Consider the following 18,709-nt stretch of genomic DNA (forward strand, 5'->3'; position numbering starts at 1 on the left):
ATTTTTGGTAACAAAAGTCGATGGAAAACTTTGTTGAATGCTTTGGCAAAATCTAAGGAAATACAGCTTGCGATCGAACAACGATCAAGAATGACGAGTATTTTGTGAGTGAATAAAAGAAGTTGCGTCCCGCATGACTAGGACTTAGGGAAGTCATGTTGAACACGATGAAAAAATGAATTCGAATGCAGAGTTAATGATGTGTCAGAAAGTAACATGCTCTAGAATCTTGAATAAGACGCTGGTGATGGATATAGGCCTGTAATTATGTGGTGAATGTTCAGTTGAGGATTCATGCACTGGGACCACCATCTCATTTTCCAACCGGCCGGTAGGTCACCGTCATCTAAAGACTGTTTAAAACTTTTACCTAAAATTATTGAGGAGTATAACCGAGTGCTTTTCAGGAACTTTGTAGGAATGTGGTAAACACCGGCGGCAGAAAATGTGTATATATGTGTCAATATAACTTTAGCATTTCCTCCAGGGTCAATAACCACACAGTGCGTCGGTAAATAGTTAGGGAAAAAACAACTGGAAAACACATTGTTCAAGACGCTCGCGCAGCCACTCTCTGCAATCGGCGCTCATTATGGCTTAGCAATTCGTGAGGTGTTCGCTGGATTAACTACTTTCCAATTATTTCTGGGGTTACTTAACAGCTTATTTGGTAATGCATTAGTAAAGAAACGTATTTTAGCAGTTCTGAGAGCTGTATTTTATACGTATTTTCTGGTAAGTGATATTGTCACAGGCCAGACGAAGAACAGTCGTAGACGTAGAGGGGGACCGCAGAACGGCCGAGGTTTTTAATCGCCCAGAACAGAGCCAGCTCGAGCGCGCCTCACGCGAAGGCGACCACTTCGTCCTCGTCACGGCTTAGCGCGCAGGTAGCTCGAGCCAGGTCCGTTGCATTAGTCCCCCGAAAAAGAAGGGCATCGTCCCGATGCGAGGGTATGTACAAAGCAGAAAACGAACACAGTTTAAAGTGGAGCGTCATCGCTCTCACGCGAGAAGTATGGCTTAAGTCGCATTACATGCACAATGTCAGTCCGTGGTTGCCGACGACTGGTAGCCACAGTTCCACGTGGAACAACCTCATAATCCACGTTTCCAACACGACGGAGCACCTCATAAGGTCCGAAATATCGGTGCAGCAGTTTTTCGGACAATCCCTTTTGGCGGACAAAGGTCCACACCCACACACGGTCACCGATGTTGTAGGTAACCTCCCTGTGGCGCCGGTTGTAACGTCTGGAGTCCGTGTCTTGTTGAGCTGTGATGTGCAAACGAGCAAGCTGGCGAGCTTGCTCGGCTTGTTCGACAAAGGAGCCCACATCTGGTGTCAAGTCATCATCCACGCACGGGAGCATGGCGTCCAGCATCATCCGCACTTCTCTGCCGTAGACTAGACGGAATGGTGTAAAGCGGGTTGTTTCTTGAGTCGCAGTGTTGTACGCGAATGTGATGTAGGGGAGTATTTGGTCCCAGGTTCTGTGCTCCACATCCACGTACATGGAAATCATGTCGGCCAGTGTTTTATTCAGGCGTTCTGTGAGCCCATTTGTTTGGGGATAGTATGCTGTCGTTGTTCGATGGCTGGTGTGACTCAGCTCAAAGATGTCGTGGACAAGCTGAGCTGTAAATGCCTTCCCTCGGTCTGTGATGACGACGGACGGAGCGCCGTGTCGAAGCACTATTGCACGCATAAAGAAGTGCGCAACTTCGAACGCTGTGCCTTGAGGGAGAGCCTGCGTTTCGGCGTAACGCGTCAGGTAATCGGTATCCATCTGTTTCCTCCCGACGACAAGGGAAATGGTCCGAGGAGGTCCATGCCGACTTGTTCAAAGGGTATGTTAGGAGGCATGATAGGTTGCAACATGCCAGGCGGTTTCAGAGGCGGCGTCTTCCTACGCTGGCACTCACGGCAGGTCCGAATATATCGCTTCACACATGAGGCAAGGTTGGGCCAATAGTAGTTCTGCCGCACTCTGGCAAGTGTGCGCGTGAATCCAAGGTGCCCAGAGGTCGGCTCGTCGTGGCAGGCGAGGAGGATCTCGTGGCGGAGGGCGGCTGGTATAACCAGAAGGTAACTCTTACCACTGGAGGCGGAGTTTTTCTTATACAACACTCCGCCTCGAAGACATAGGGATGGCAGCCTACGAGCCAGGTGGGAGGGTATCGAGGGATGGTGACCTTCTAGATGCTCCATGAGCAGCTTCAACTCGTCGTCCGCACGTTGTTGTGCGATGATGTCGGACGACGTGACTGCACCAAGGAATGCTTCGTCTTCTGCGTTACCTTCGTAAGGTTGCACGGGTGAACGCGACAAGCTGTCAGCGTCGGTGTGCTTGCGACCAGACTTGCAGATGATCGTGAAGTCAAATTCCTGTAAGCGTAATGCCCAACGTGCTAGGCGGCCACATGGGTCCTTCAAGTTTGTCAACCAGCACAATGAGTGGTGGTCAGTAATAACCTTGAACTGCCTGCCATACAGATAGGGGTGGAACTTTGTGATGGCCCATACTACGGCCAAACATTCCTTCTCAGTTGTAGAGTAGTTACACTCTGCACGGGAAAGTGCACGGCTAGCATAAGCGATTACTTTTTCGACACCGTTCGGACGCTGGACGAGAACCGCTCCAAGACCGACGTTGCTGGCGTCCGTGTGAATTTCAGTGGCGGCATCATCGTCAAAATGGGCTAGTACTGGTGGTGATTGTAGCCGACGCCGTAGATCGTCAAAAGCAGTTTGCTGCTCGGCACCCCACAAAAATGGTTCCTCATCTCGTGTCAAGCGCGTCAGAGGACTGGTCAGCTTAGCAAAGTTTTTTATGAAACGTCGGTAGTGCGAACAAAGGCCTAGAAATCGTCGGACGGCTTTTTTATCAGTGGGAACCGGGAAGTCATACCTGCTTCTTTTGTGAGCCTGCAAAATCCCCGGATCCCGAAGCCCTTTCACGGCGGATACTCGGAGGACGCCCAAGACTGGCTTGATCAGTTCGAGCGCGCCTCACGCGAACGCGACCACTTCGTCCTCGTCACGGCTTAGCGCGCAGGTAGCTCGAGCCAGGTCCGTGGCAATATAATGACCAGCAGTACGGAGTGTGTGATGGTGTTACAGATCGGCATGCGCGTTTTTGTCTATTTGACAAGCACTTAAAATGTTGCAAGTAATTACACGAACAGCTATAAGACTGTTAGTAAGCTCAGTAGCTTTCTTCTTGAATGGTGACCTATTGAGTTCAGCCCAGCTATTCTCGAATCCGACTATAAATATGGTGGAAAAAAGCGCGTGAAGACGACAACAGGACGAACCAGAAGGACGAGCGCTTACTCACGCGCTTTTTTCCACCATGCATATTAACAAACTCGCCCAACTTTCTGCTCTAACCAACCATAAACGATGTCAGAAATGGCTCAAGTTCGCGGTCAATTTCTTTAAAGTCAGCACGGTGATAACTGCGTAGTGCCTTAATACTCCTAACTGCTTTCTGCAAAGGAGCTGAAGTTGAGAAATTTAATGCAAGATCGCTTAATTTGGGGAGCTAAGTTCTTCAACAGCGTTCCGAACACGTTGTCAGTATTAAGTTCAATGTTCGCTGCTGTTTTTGTGACCCTGTAGGTTGAGTGACAATTTGTGTGAGGTTAAGAGTTCGAAAAAAACTCTTGGCTCACGAAGGAGGATTGATCCCCAGGATTTGCCGGAACAGACCAATTAATTACTAGAAGGTTAAATGAAAGATTGGAGATGTTGGGTAGCGTGTTATTATGGTGTCTATCGCACAGTGAAGCTCAGTGGAAAATATAGGTGAGGCATTACGAAGGCGTCAACAGGCCCGGCGCCTATGATATAATTCGCTCATAGCTTTGAGCAAACGCCTCGAGTCATTCACTCTGTGCCCTGGCGCCTATAGTATAATTCGCGGACTGTCGTTTCTTCCGTTGAGATGGCCTCATGATGGTGCCGACGCTGATGCATTCAGCAAGATGATTGACTGCTGCAAAATAGTTGCCGTATCCAATATGTGGGTAATCAGTGTTCTGAACACGCTCTCAACAGTTGTGTACTTGCGACGATGTCAACTGTTTCACCTTGCACAGTAGTGCCTGCATATTAGGGCTTGCATAGTAGTGCTTGTATAGTAGTGCTTGCATATTAATGCCTGCGGCATTAACCCGAAACACGATGCTAACTATACTCTACTACGGATGCGAGAAACTTCAGGCCTGTGAGCTTTCCGCAGATGGTCCGTGCTTCGCGTCTCACACCGCGGCCTGCTTGTTGTGACTCAGCCATCTCAAGAACTGCGTCGTGGAGCTCACCTGTCCGCATACTGGAGGTGGTATTTTGGGTCCGACTGCCGCAGCTCTTGAACGAGGGCAGTCGACGTGATGAGGGCGCCGTGATAAGCCATGCGAAAAAAAGCTGGTCATGAAGTCTAGCTAAACGCTTCAAATGAAAAGACGCGAAATGGCTCGGCACTGGTTTGGGGATTCGATAGGCAGTGTGCTGCACGTTTTCCGCACCAGTTTGCGTGCGCCTGCCCAGTCAGGCGGCGCCTTGACGCGTCGAGGAGGCTGTAGTCGGATACAAGTGAAGCACGAAGCGGCAGATTCCTCTAATAGGAGGCCCTTCAGCCAATTGCGTCGAACAGTTATCGTAGTTAATCCCCATACACTTGGTACCTTGACATGGTAGGGGCTGACAGGTGTCAGGGATTATCCACAGGTTAAGGGATTAACCGACACATCATGGCAATAGGCCGACGCCATTGGCTGGAGGGAGTCATATATTTGCATTTGCCGCTTTGGACCTAAGTTGTATCCGACCATAGAGTGTTGTGGGCTGAATTTTTCGATTACGCGCCAAACTGTCGCTTTGCGCGGCGTCTCCAACCTGACGTATGCGCCCTCCAACGGGACTTCCCTTGTTTAGTGGAAACTTAGAACGTGTGCACCTATATGCCAGATCGGGACGGCATTGGTTCGCCCGAATAAACAGTTTTGAGTTCTACGTAGGCCTACCTCCACGGTCAAGGCATATTATCCCCTGAAAACCCTGTGGTGGTACGAGACACTCCTTCTTCATCCGCTGGAAAAGCACCCTCTGACTTGTCCGTGAGACTTTAAGCACTGCGAGGCTTGGCGTACTGACTGCCTCATTATTTCGGTTCTTATTGCCATGCTTGCACTTGAGTTTTGTGAGAATTACGGCTCTACAGGCGTAAAACTTGCTACGGGAACACAGTATTTAGTACTGTGAGTGGTGCCGAACCACAGGCGCGCGCTGTGGTATCGTGCTCGCGACACACTCGCGTAAATAACGCGTTGCTGAAGAGGAGCAAAAACTGAATTTAGCTGGAGCACCATGCTGCTGAATATTTATAGAGACAAGTTCGGAAAGGCCCTTCAAAAACGGCGGCAGACGTCTGCGCTGACTCAGTCTCATACCTAGTTCTCTCACAGGTGGCGTGGCCATGCCAGCAAAAGCGGAAGCTTTTCGTTCGAGTAGGAAGATGCGCCTGAGAAGCTGTTATTAAAGCTCAGTGCAAGCATGCAACTGCGCTGTGCTTTCGTGTGAATGGTTACGAAGGAAATTCATGCACCAGCCAGCCCCAGAAATGGGGCAAGCCAAGTAAGAAGGGAAGTGGCGGCTGTAACAGGGTGTTCTCACATCCTGCTACTGTTTAACCGGTGCATCGCGTCCCTCGGTGTTGTCTAGACTGCTGTGGCAGCCCACGACGCAGCCCGCTGCTGTCGTTGAGAAAATGCCGCTTCGCTCAACCCGTGCACCATACTAGCGGAGCGGCGTCCCCTCGTGTGCCCCGACCGGACTGCAGAGCGGGTGCGCGTGCGCGCCGCCGTCAAACCGGCATTTCCCGGGCTGCGTTCCAATACTCTAGACGTCTAACAAGACGTATAGTGTGACGTCTAGGAAGCCGTCTACATGTCCATGTATTGGAACTTGTCTACAGCTCACGCCGCCTCGCGGCATAATAATGTAACTAAAGCATATGAACAGTTGTACTACAGTTTTTCTCAAACTGAGCAGTAACGATCATTAAAAACGTGTTTTCAACAAGTTTGCACATTTTTTTTTGCAATGAATTTGCGCGTAAACTGGACTGGCGGATGTGCCTATTGGTCAGTCTACTTGAAGCAGACCGGGCCGCTCTCCGAAGACGACGATAAAGAGATATACGATTAATTTTTCATTATTGATGCTAAACTGTACATGCTCCTCGAACGTGCTCGTCCAGACGGTCCTGTAAACATAAGAAAGAATGCGAAAGGCTGTAATAAATATGCGCGAAATGCGATACGGCTAATATACACTGCCACAGGAAAACACATATGCGTGCCATTAAACCTGCTGTCTGCCGTGCGTGGTACTCGGAGACGGCGAGAAACCTAAAGACAGCAGCGAGCTTTAATCCTGCAAAGACTAAAATCTGTTCGCAACATTCCGGTGTGTTTGTTCTGAGAGTGTAGAGATAAAAGAGAATGTACGCGAAAGAGTTGATGCAACTAATACAGCAACGGAAGAACACATTTTTTAACCGTCACGCCAGCCGTCTTAACGCCCGCCGAGGAACCCAACGACAGCGACGAGTATTAATCTCTAAATTCAAGGTGCCAATTAAATCCGGCATCTGACGATGCCGGATCACGTAAACAGACCACGTAAACTGACCTACAGCGTCCGCTGCAGTAGCAAAGCTCTCAACTGCACGATTTTCTCCTGCGTGATTCACTGCTAGGAATCGCACGTCCACGAAGATTAATTAGCCACTAGTTTGCGTAGCAATTAACATAATGAAATGACTCACATTTTTCATTTCCTATACTCCGTGTACAATCTGACGCCCGCAAGAGCACGACTCGTTCATCCGCGTACATCAGCTCCGCCATCTTTAGATAGCAAGTTAGCCTGCATCGATGTGGACTTCGGCGAAGCAAATGGAACGCGTCCCAAGGTGGCGGCTGTCCGGCTGGACGTCTAAGTAGCCGTCTACTTGGGAGTATTGGAACGCACCCCCGGTCGACTGCAGGTCGCCGCCAGGGGAGAAATGCGGCGCTGCCGTCGTGCGACAAGACTTGAGCTTTGGTTTCCTATGTAGTAATTGTTGGTTAAAGGCGAATAGTGTGTTCGCTGACAAATTGTAGCTACCTGCATCAGCACTTTCATCGTACCCCCTTTCTCTTTCAATGCTTCATCCCCTGGCACCAGCTGTAGCTTCCACTTCAGTGCTAACAGACTGCAGCCGCGTTTGCATGAATGCGACAGAAGTCGACTCCAGTCCACATTTTGAGGGAAAGAGCAGGTGTTGAGAAGGAAACACGTGACTCGTCCTCTACTCTCTTCCTCGGCGTTTTTGCATTTTTCCTCAAAAAGGGGACTGGGGTTGACTTCTGTCGCATTCATGCAAACGCGGCTTGGGAGATACAGTAAGGGAGTTAGCGGCCAAGTCGCGGCAATGGCCAGGTCGCTCGATCTTGCAAGACCTTCGGTACAAAGATACAAGCAACCCCGGATGCCTCTGTCTACCCTATCGCCCACTCTGTCGGCGGTTAGCGTTATCGGACTTGTTCAGATGTCGGCTGGAAAGCTGATTGCGAGACCAGTAAGAGTACGTCCCCGATGATTCGCTGTTGGCAAACAGCTGATCCCTCACTCTGCCGTTCTTTTGTCATTAGGTGGCCGAGGCTGACGAAACACTGCTGCTGCTACCGACGCTTCCATCGCGTGTCTAGAGCGTTTCCGTTTTCAAGCCGGCGGCTCATTGGGGACCCAGAGGCCGGGTAGGCGTACTACGCATTGCGCGATGTCGAAGCCGACGGTGGTGCTGGCCTACAGCGGCGGCCTGGACACATCGTGCATCCTGGCCTGGCTCATCGAACAGGGCTACGAAGTGGTCGCCTTCATGGTGGGTCTCCTTTGCAGTAGCGCACGCATTTATGGGCTTTCCCTCTCGTCCGCTTTCAAGAATGCGTGTGCCACGCGCTGTGGCTGAAAGAAAAATGCGTGACTGGCGAATAATGCTAATGGTGAGCGCAGCAATGATGACAGCTGTGTTTTTCTGTCCCTGACTTACGAAAATTCTGAAAAGGGGTACGCTGAAAAGAAAAATGTAGGAGCGGACCAAGACTTGCGTGCGGCAAGTTGGTGCATTGTTACTGAAACCCGGAAAGGGTCGGAAAAAGACAGCATGCTCTTATCTTTATTCGCACCTTTCTTTTAAAAAAAAGGAGGCCGTCTGCTGTTCACGTCTAAACAACACGAAAGAGAAACGTTATTTGCGTGCAGTCAACAGTTATCTCCCATTCATGCTTGAAGCGTACTATATTTTTTTATTAAAGTTATTCTGTAGGCGCAAGATCATTTCCATGCTTTCTGACGTTCGATGCGCAGTAAAAATGAATGTTGTTCTTGACTGCGAGCTATTTCTCGCTTTTTTTCGTGTTTCTAGCAACTCATACACAGCAATTGTGGACAAAAGCATTGTTCAACTGTAAAAAACTTTTGAACGCAATTTTTTCGTGTATTTTTAGATTTCACCATAAAAGAATATATCCGTTGACCTCCCGTCGGCAGGCTTGTATTAATTCGCTATTAGCGTTTTTCCCTTTGGTTTTCTGGGGCAGTCTTACTGCTTGATGCGAGCGATATTTTTCCATCGCTCTGAAATATTTTGCTACGCATCGGAAGATGAGGTCGTTACCTTCAATATTTACATAAGAGTACCTTATAATTTTCCAGTATTAATTTTTTTTCTTCAAAAATGCTGAAAATGGTAATGTATGCGACATGCCACCCCAGTATACCGCACCGCAATCAATTCAAGTGAGTTATCGCTTTTCTCGAACAATATGCGAAAATTTGGTTACGTTCCCAAAGGCACGGTTATGCAGAAGTCTGTGGCACCCTGCTCTTTCGCTACGTCTGTCAACTCCGAAATGCGAGAGCTGTGCAGGTTGGTTTCATGTAACTTGAGGGGTGTGTGGGGGGTTACCTACCGCCAACGTTAAAAATAAACGGCAATAATGATAGGTGGACACGAGAAACATTGGAAATCTCAATCGAAGTTCATTGACGTCAAGGTTGAACAAAACCGCACTACACGGCACTATACAACTGCAGCGAACGAAAACCTGAGAGAACCAGACGACGAAATAAAGACCGACCGAAAATCACACTTGGCGGAATTTTCGTTTTCGCTCTGCAGCCGGGAGATATTTGAGACACGTTGCGTTTTAACTGAAATAAATAGCTGCATTAGTGAGACTTTTGCCACGCTTTCCGAAGTCGAAAGATTGCCGTAAGCAGTCTTTGCCCCGCGCCCTCGCCAGAGAAGGAAACAAAAAAAAATTCTGGCGGTTTAGCATTGCTAACCACGAAATATTGTGCGAAATCAGGTTCTTGCAGGTGCACACCAAAGCCACGAATACCGTCTTTGTCAAAAGTAATCAGGCCAGGCGCGTACCGCCCAGGAGCGGGAGCGCGGTCGAGAGGTGGCATTGCGTTCAACGGCGCTTGCTGGCGAGATTACCGCCTGGTTACTTTTGACAAAGACGGTATACCTGAAAGCGCCTTTCCTTTCATTTCGTGACTTGCACACAGATGGAAGTTGCTGAACACGACGATGCACAGCGCGAGAGTGTGTTGCAGTTTAACACGAGGCGTGATCGGCTGCGGCGATGGCATAGGGCTCTCGTGCAGTGGCCAGCGAAGCTGATGTGTTCGCGCCGCCGCGGGTTCGAAACCCAGTCGCGGCGATACGCATTTTAGTAATGCGAAAGCATTATATGGCTCATGAGGCGGAAAATACGGCGTTGTCGTTGCCCACACCAGGCGGTCAGAAAACACGCGTGACCTTATCAGGAAAAGAAGAAAAATAGAATATCTCCCGTAGTGGGTTTACCAACCCAGGGCGGCGCGAACAGATCAGCTTAGCTGGCCACTACATTACAATAGTGCGCCATCCCCGGAGTAGAACGCCCCACTCGATAAACTGCCAGTCTCTCTCTAGCTCTCGCGCTGGGTTTGGATATCGTCGTGTTCATCAGCTTCCATTCGGGCGGCGCGAATTACAGATCAGCTTTGCTGGCCACTGCGTTCGAGTAATTTTTTCTCCAGGTTGGCCAAGGTCACCCTCATTCAAAGTTTCGTTTATTTCCCGCCACTTTCCCGCATCACATGACGAACTTCAAAGGCTTCACCACACACCGGAATTTTCCAGGTCAGGAGACCAATAGTGCTCTTGCACCAAAGACCGATTCAGACCTCAGTGGGACCTTTTCGTCGTCCTCTACTTTGCGATTCTCCCGCTCGGACCCTTTTTCACTCGTTGTGTTAGTTTGATGCTGTGTCATGGGTAAATTCGCAGGTAATAAAACTTCATAACCGGATTCCCCATTAACCTCCGATTCACGAGTAAATGGAGTATCAAGAGAGACCAAAACCGAGTAATGACATGTCCCAAACGTAGTAAACTACAAACACCTTCAACAACGAGCACTTTCTCGGGTGGTGTTTTGCCACGAAAGGTGTCACCGACTCACCATTTATCGGGACCAAACCTTTATCTGTGATACCGACAGTGCGCGAACTACGTCCCTCCTGGAATTCACTGCAGCGACCGACGTTCTGAGATTAACACGATCACTCGCCCGCTCTCCTTGCTTCACCCAAGCAAACCACGGTCCATTGTTTTCAAGTATTTTCGGATAAAGCTTTAATCGGACATTCATTTGGCGCACAGCGTGCTGGCCACATGCAGCGCTGGTAGTACCCCCCCCCCCCGCCCCCCCAGTCAAAATTTCCCAGGCTCCAAGATCTGCTTTTAAGCATTGTACTGGGTCATTGACGACACCCCTGACGCTAAAAAAATCTCTGGTGGTGGGGGGGGGGGGGGGGGGGGGGGGGAGGGAGGGAGGAGTTACCACCCCTGTGATCCTTAGTGGCTTTATTCGCATGAAGCGGGTCCGAGGACGGCCACGCTTAAGGGCAGATGGAATGGCGCCAAAGGTACGACCGCAACTGTTCTAAAGCCCGGGAACGTTTTGCGTACCCTTTGCGTCTAACCACGTGTTATCGTGAATGGAAGGGCTATATCAGCCGATCAGCTGACCAAACTGAACTCCCTCTCTGCGAAATGCTTTTTTTCTTTCGAAACAATGCTTTTTTTTTGTAAACGTTGCGAAAGGCGAGACACACGCTCGCATGATCGCACACGCACGCAGAGACAGATACAAAGGGCAAGTGCTGTTCCGGGGTTCGTGGTGCTTTTAATTTTTCATGCATATAGTTTCACGCTGTTTACCGTATAATGCACTCTTAGCAACTTGACGATAATGCAGCAACTCGCAGACTCGCCATCATTATGGAAGCATTACCCTATGGTTGCACATCGATTTCGGTCCAAATCGGCTAAGGTCAAATTTGGGGGGTGGCCAGGGCCAAGTTTTGGAAATGGCCAGGACCAAATTTGCTGTTATCTGTGTGTTATGTTTTATTTTTAACTTAACATGGCATCGCTGTTGCTGGGTATCGGCACAAGATCGGACGGCCAAGATTCGGCATTAAATGGTGGCCAGACTACAGTAGCAATGTTGTCAGACTGCATGACAGATTTCGTGCAGCCGAGTTTGACGACCACAGCGTTGCTGTTAGCGGCCGTGCGTTATTGCCGCATCCTCTCCGCCCGCCTCCTCAGATACCGCGTTTCATGCTACGTAATGCACGCGGTGTAGAGTTTGCCGCTACGTAAGGCTGCACTGGGCCCGGATTACGGAACTCGCTCCGACCGCTCTACCAGTGGCACTAACATCGGCAGCGGGTAAGCTCATGGAGCACATGGCGTTGCAGCGTTTGAACGAGCGAGTCGCGGAGGCTGATTTGTTTGACGAGCGGCAGACTGGTTTTCGCGCGATGCGGTGCACGGCCGATTCGATTTCGGATGTTGTCACGGCGCTGGAGCACGCTAGAGCGGCGCGGCACGTAGCGCTGCTGCTGCTACTGGACGTCTCCAGCGCCTTTGACAACGTCCTCCGAGCACCAATTCTCGCGATACTGGAGGGGGCAGGCGTGAGCGGGCGCCTGTTGCAATATGTTCGCGGTTTCCTGACCGGGCGCATCATGCGCGTACGAGTAGGGGGCAAGCTCTCCGAGCCTCGTCCGGTGGAACAGGGCGTGCCGCAGGGCTCTGTTTTGTCGCCTTTTCTTTTCAATGTGGCCATGTCGGTGGTGCCGGCCTGCCTCCCCGCGGGCGGCCGACACCATGTGTACATGTCCATATATGCGGACGACATTGCCCTGTGGTGCCGTGGGCCACCGGGCGAGGCGCTCCGCGTGCGTGGGTGCCTTCAGGAGGCGCTGACGGCAATTGACGCCCGCTTGCGCGGCCTGGGTCTGTCGCTGAGCGCAGGCAAATCGGTCGCCATGGCTTGCGTTTCGCGCTCGCGCGCCCGCCCAGCGCCACTGTCACTGGACGGGACTCCGATTCCTTGGCGAGAGTCGGTGCGGTACCTGGGCTTGGACATCGACTGGCGCCTCTCCTTCCGCCCCGCGGCGACCAAGGCCTGTTTGCAGCTGAAGAGGACCACCGCCGCCGTGCACAGGCTCACCGCTCGAGGCCAGGGCATCAGCCAGCATGCCGCGCTGCGACTCTACAACGCCGCAGCGCTGGGGGCGGCACTCTACGCGCTGCCACTCGTCACGGTGCGCAAACCGTGCTGGCGAAAGTTGGAGACGCAACATCGCAAGTCCCTGCGCGTGTGCCTCGGCCTGCCCAAGAACTCTCAGAGCGCCGCGACGCTGGCCGAGGCAGGAGCTTGGCCGCTCCAGCTCCAAGCAACGCGCAGGGCACTGCATCACATTGATCGCCTGCACCGCGCACCGGACGGCGCCTCGCTTCTGCAGCGTCTGCGCTCGCATCCCCACTCAAGAATGGGCGCGGCGCTGCAGGAGTACGAGCGCCTAACTGATGCCGCCCCCCCCTACGGACCCTGCCCGCCCTGGCCAGCTGCCTCGGAGATACAGCGAGACATCGTCGGTATCGAGGGAAAGCGGAGCACACCCCTCTGCGCTGTGCAGCAGCTGACCAGAGCCGTCATACACGAGGAACTCCGGGACTACCTCCTCGTGTATACAGACGGCTCAGTGGTCAGAGAAAGCTGCTCCCTCGCAGCGGCGGCCACCGTCCCCGCCCTGCGGCTGCACAGCCAGACGCACGCAGCATTCCTGGGCTCGTCCACCACCGCAGAACTGTTCGGACTGCAGCTCGGGGTGGACCTGTTGCTCACAATCTCCCCCCCGCCACCCAGGAGTGCTCTGCTGTGTGACTCCCGCTCCGCCCTCACCCGCCTGCAGTGCAACGGCCGTGGCACACCACTCGTGCAAGCCATCCGCTCCGGCATCGCGCGGCTCGCGCAACAAGGATGCGTTGTGCGGGCCCAGTGGGTGCCAGGCCACTGCGGCATTGCGGGCAACGAAGAGGCCGACAGTCTCGCGACCGCCGCACACCAGCTGCCAGCCAGTGACCGCCCCCTCTCGCTGGAGGATGTGCGTGCGGTGATCCAGAAACATCTCCGACAGCAGCACCCGGACCCGCGCATCGCCGGAGGTGAGCGCATACCCAGCCTCAACGGCTGCCGTGCCCTTTCGCGGCAGCAACGCGCAATGATCCTCCGCGCGCGCGTTGGTTGCGTGTGGCCCGGGGTACGACGGGTGCGACACGGAATCGCGACGAGTGATGTGTGTGATGGATGCGGTGCAGTGGAGACAATGGAGCACCTACTCCTACGCTGCACCGCGTTCGCTGACGCTCGTCGCGATATGCTCGCGGCCTACAGAGCGCTGGGCATCTTCCCGGACTCGCTCGAGACGCTCCTGTGGCCGCAAGGCAGTGCGCGCACCCGCGAGCGAACCTTGGTGAGCCTGTGTGTATTTCTCGAACAGGCGGGCTTGACGTCCCGCCTGTTCTGCGCCAGGTAGTACAGTGCTGTGACTGAACGCTTCGTGTGTGCTACCTCGGACGCTCTAACAGCTGGGCGCCCCACACCAGCTGTTGCGTGCAAAGTGCGGCGCGCGTGTGACCATTGACTGCCGAGTTTCCCGACATCAGCACACGCGCGCCGCGAAGACAACTGACTTTTTGACTGTTTGTGTAAATAATGTATATAGTATATTTATTTTGCATTTATAGTGTTTACTTTTAATGTTTTTATGCAGTGTATATCTATTTTATGTAGTGTACTATTTACCTCCCCCCATGTCTTTCTTCTGTCCCCTCACCTCTTTTATTTCATTTCTCCCACCTGCCTGCTATCCTTTATTTCCGCTGCCCCAGCTCAGGTGCCGCCGCACGTGATGGCAGATGCCGGGGCTAGCAAAAATCTTTTACCTTCCTTTTATGTTATTTTAAATAAACCACTACCACTACCACCACCGACCGCTCTACAATTGAGAGCGCTCTAAAATGCCCGCTCCTATTGGTCGCCGGCGCCATTTTGAAAAGTTGCGTCACGGGAAGCTGCAATGGCGTCACGGACAAGAAAAAACGCATGACGTTGAACACCTAATTATGCCCGCAGTTTTAGACTGTTTTTTGCGACCGCGAAGAGTCGGTCTACAGAGTTTTAGAGGGAAAATGGCGGCGGCGGCGGCGTCTGCTGTTTATTGGTGGCGGAGGCGGCAACGTCGGCGCCAGCAACGACGAAGGACGGTTTACGAGGACGCGTATGACTTGCCGGACGAGCTGTTCCGTCGGTTATTTCGACTTGATAAGGAGAAAGTGGAGTGGTTGTGCGGCGAACTTGCAGACGAACTGCGAGGCGTACGGACGAGCGCTTTGTCGGTGCGGCGTCAGGTGCTGTGCGCTCTCCGTTTTTTTGCCTCTGGGGGCTTTCAAGTGTGCGTCGGCAACGAGCAGACCGTCGGCCTCGCACAACCGACGGTGAGCAAGTGCGTGCGGCGTGTGGCTGAGGCCATCTGCAAAGTCGGCGCACAGAAGGGATGGGTGCGTTTCCCGGCGCACCCCGAGGAAAAAGCGGCAGCGAAGGCGACCTTCCTTCCCCGCGGCACCATCCCCGGCGTCGTCGGCTGCATCGACGGCACGCTGATTGCCATCAAAGCGCCGCGGGGAGACCCAGCAAACCGGGCAGCATTCTGGAGCCGCAAAGGATACTACGCGATGAACACCATGATCGTGAGTAGACTGGTTTTCTGACCGCATGGGTTCGAAAGCCGCGACCTCGACAGTGTAAGTTCACGTCCAAGATTGTCTGCCTGTGTTTCTCGCAGATCTGCGACGCAGACATGAAGATCCTTGCGGTCGACCCTCGCTGCCCGGGGTCTTGTCACGATGCCTTTTCTTGGCGCTACTCGCGGCTGCGTCGGAAGGTGGACACGGGCTGCTGGAGGATGGAGAGTTTCTTCTGGGTAAGCAGCCTATTGATCATCGGGCCACTTCTACAGCACGTATTAAGCTACAGCAGTGGCTCATACCTAAATGAGGCGGGTTATAACATGGATGACATGCAACAGTATGATGTATCGTATTTATTTTTTTGTATTTACTGTTACTGCTGGTGCAGAGGCACAAGAAACATTGTAATAAAGTGAATCGTATTTCAAGCGTAAAACACCAAGGCAGAAGAGGTGTGCAAATCGTTATTGTCTTGTAGGATATCACAGTACATCATTAACCTAGAAGGCTGTGCTTACAGAGGTACCCCTTAGTCATGAATCTTCTGCATGCCTATGAATTCTGGTTCAGCATACTGGCTTTGAGCCGCTTGATATGAATCATTTATTACATAGGCAACAACACACTTCACTGCAAATTTTGGTCGTGCAGGAGACAGTGGATATCCACTGGAGCCGTGGCTGCTCACACCAGTGTCAGGGCATCCTGGTGCAAACACTGCAGAAGGGCAGTACAACGCAGCACACGCCTCAATGCGATGTGTTGTGGAACGCTGCATTGGTGTTCTCAAAAGCCGCTTCCGGTGCCTTCAAAGGTACCGGACACTCCACTACGAGCCGGAGCGGGCGGTGGTCATCATTGCAGCGTGTGCTGCGTTGCACAACATCTGTCTTGAAGAAGCCCTGGCTGCAGACGAAGACGACACTACTGATGACCCTGACAACAATGGGCCACCTCTGCTTGCCGGGTACTTGGCGGGGACAGGATCCCGCATGACCTACCTGCGTGGTAGAGCCATGCGAGACCGTATCATTGGCCTCTTTGGCACAACCCGTCCGCAGAGGCAAGCACACCTGCAGATGGTGCGGCGACAGCAGCAGCGGCAGCAGCAGCGGCAACTGCAGCACCACCGGCAGTAAGCCCTAGACCATCTGGCAGCTGTGGCTGCAATGACTCGCTGTGCTGGCGTGGCGAGTTGTCGCAGCCACTCTTGCTACGGGCAGTGCCATTGCCCTGTGTTAGTGCGTGAGCCCCTGTGTGATATGATGCCCTTGGCCACTGGTAGCCACATTCCAGCATTTGTAAATTACTTTTTCTTACATGTGCTTGAAAGCCTCCAGTGGCAAGATATGTAGTGCGCACACCAACTGCTGCTCCACCGGCAGTGGTCACCAGTACGCCTTTCAGTGCATCAGCAAGCTTGCCGCACAGCTACTGCACCTTCTCCTTCTCAAGTCGAAATACACGCCGAAACAGCTCGTCCAACAAGTGAAATGCATCCTTGTACACCGTCTTTCGCCGTTGCTTACGTCGACGTGCCCATTTAGGCAAACAGTTGCTTGTGGTCACTATGTGTTTGTTGAATGTGCACGAGGAAAAAGTGTGGTGTGGAGACTGCTAGGCACCAGTAAAGCATTTGTTTTTCCACCACGTTTATTCATTGGTCACAATAATTTTTTTCGCCACAGCTGTTCATACTAGTTTCCCAACTGTAACACACAGCAGGGAAACAAAAGCATGCAGCATCAACAGTGATTTGCATATGCCTTGTCGAGTGCTGCGCAGAGATTGCACTAGAACAGTTGTATCTTACACTGTGTCCAAACGGGCGAGTTGGCTGTACATTTTTAAGGCGAACAGTGCGAAAGACATAGCCGGAAAGCAGAGGAAACACAGGATGAGCGCTCGTCCTATGTTTTCTTTGCTTTCCGTCTAAGTCTTACGCGCTGTTTGCCCTTAAAAAAAAAAGCTTCATCCTGACTGCCAGCTTGAATGCTAGTAATCACAGGTTTGGCATGTTGTGCATACTTGTAGGCCCGATGCAGTCCTGGTTTGCACTTTGCTGAAACACATTTCATAACTGGTGGAATGCACAGCAAGTTCTACACAAGACATTCCTCTTTGTAGGTTTTACTGGACTAAAAAACCATGTTACGTGTACAAGACACATGAGTATCACAGACGATGATGCCAACATGGCTGCGTTTGAAGTTGTAAAGAGACCCACAAACGAGAGCCATTAACATTGTTGCATCATACCTTTAAAGGCGGAGCTCAAGCGTCCCCCAAATTTTTTTTGCTTGCATTCAACACTAGTTCAGAAGTGACTTTGGACGAATGCTGGCAAGCCTCATTTTTCCTCGTGTCTATTGAGGATAGAACATGTTACAATGGACACTGTACGGAAAATCAGGAAAAGTAATGCGAAAAAAAACCGACTCAGGAACATGCAAAAAAACTTAATAGGCACAAAATCAAAGTGTTCAAAATTTATCCAGAATCTCCATATTATGATGCCCATCATAACTACAGTCACTTTAGAACAACTTTGCCCCACATATTGCACTTGCCCACATATTGCAATGAATGAAAACAAGCACTAGAAATGACACCTTGTGCACCTGCCACAGCTGCAGGTAAACATTTGAAAGGAATGGAAAATAAAAGAGTATAGGAGGCTTCCACACCTGGCAGAGCGCTTAAATTACATAATTGGATGAAAATAAATAGTGTGAAGCATCCGGGCCTGCAGAGCTTACAAGAAATAAAATAATGATGCCATGGCACATGGCAGAGATGATCTTGAATAATAGAAAAACAGAAACCTGACAGAGAAGCAAACAATGTAAATAAAAACAAGCATAAACCAGCACTTCAAAAACACAAACAAAAAATGGTATATCTCTGCAACTGGCTGAGAAGCAAACAATGTAAGTAAAAATAAACACATAAAACAAATTTTAAAATGCAAACTAAAAATATTTCAATGAGTCTGCACCTGGCAGAGAAGTAAAAAATGTTCTTGTATAAATATAAACATATGAAGCTCTTCTTTCATAAATATAGAAACACGAAAATAAAAATGAACAATTCAATGCGGTGCATGTGGGTCAAGCTGCTTTTGCAAGATCAGCGTCAGCATGTTGACGTTCTGGATGAGCAGCTCTTGCTGCCCATTTGAAGCCCGCACAGCAGCTGCCACATCCCGCATGCCCTGCATGTAAAACAGCCCCAATTACAAATTATTACTGTCAATCAATGTTGAGGTCTCGCTTAAGTTTTGTGTAAAAGGTCAGGCGCTGAGATATTTTGGACAAAGTATGGGTGTAGAAGACTCGTGTCACTTTCATAAACTCAGCTGTCCCAAACACGCCCAACAAGAGGCGTCAAAACAGAAGTAGAGGTGCTCAAGAGAGAGCACTGATATTTATGTTTAAGGTGACAGTTTCTACTGTGAAAAGTGCAGTGTGCGCAGTGAATACACACCTCCAGCATGC

General features: G+C 51.2%; 2 protein-coding genes across 3 annotated transcripts in view; both read left to right on the plus strand.

Moving 5' to 3' along the window:
* The first annotated feature begins 7,439 nt into the window (after nucleotides 1-7,439).
* Nucleotides 7,440-18,709, plus strand: part of Ass (argininosuccinate synthase) — a 51,208-nt gene continuing 39,938 nt past the window's right edge. Inside the window, exons 1-2 of one of the 2 annotated variants that reach the window (XM_077649432.1) lie at nucleotides 7,440-7,634; nucleotides 7,702-7,931. In XM_077649432.1, the coding sequence (XP_077505558.1) occupies nucleotides 7,830-7,931 (102 nt within the window). In that variant the 5' untranslated portion in view covers nucleotides 7,440-7,634; nucleotides 7,702-7,829. The remainder of the gene's footprint in view (nucleotides 7,635-7,701; nucleotides 7,932-18,709) is intronic. The other variant, XM_077649433.1, reaches the window with a different exon arrangement.
* Nucleotides 14,882-17,276, plus strand: LOC144115183 (uncharacterized). Its single transcript, XM_077649434.1, has 3 exons — nucleotides 14,882-15,212; nucleotides 15,308-15,445; nucleotides 15,864-17,276. The coding sequence occupies exons 1-3, from the start codon at nucleotides 15,020-15,022 to the stop codon at nucleotides 16,349-16,351; spliced, it is 819 nt and encodes a 272-aa protein (XP_077505560.1). The 5' UTR covers nucleotides 14,882-15,019; the 3' UTR covers nucleotides 16,352-17,276.

Source organism: Amblyomma americanum, chromosome 1 (assembly GCF_052857255.1).
Source record: "Amblyomma americanum isolate KBUSLIRL-KWMA chromosome 1, ASM5285725v1, whole genome shotgun sequence".
In the NCBI taxonomy this organism is placed as follows: domain Eukaryota; kingdom Metazoa; phylum Arthropoda; class Arachnida; order Ixodida; family Ixodidae; genus Amblyomma; species Amblyomma americanum.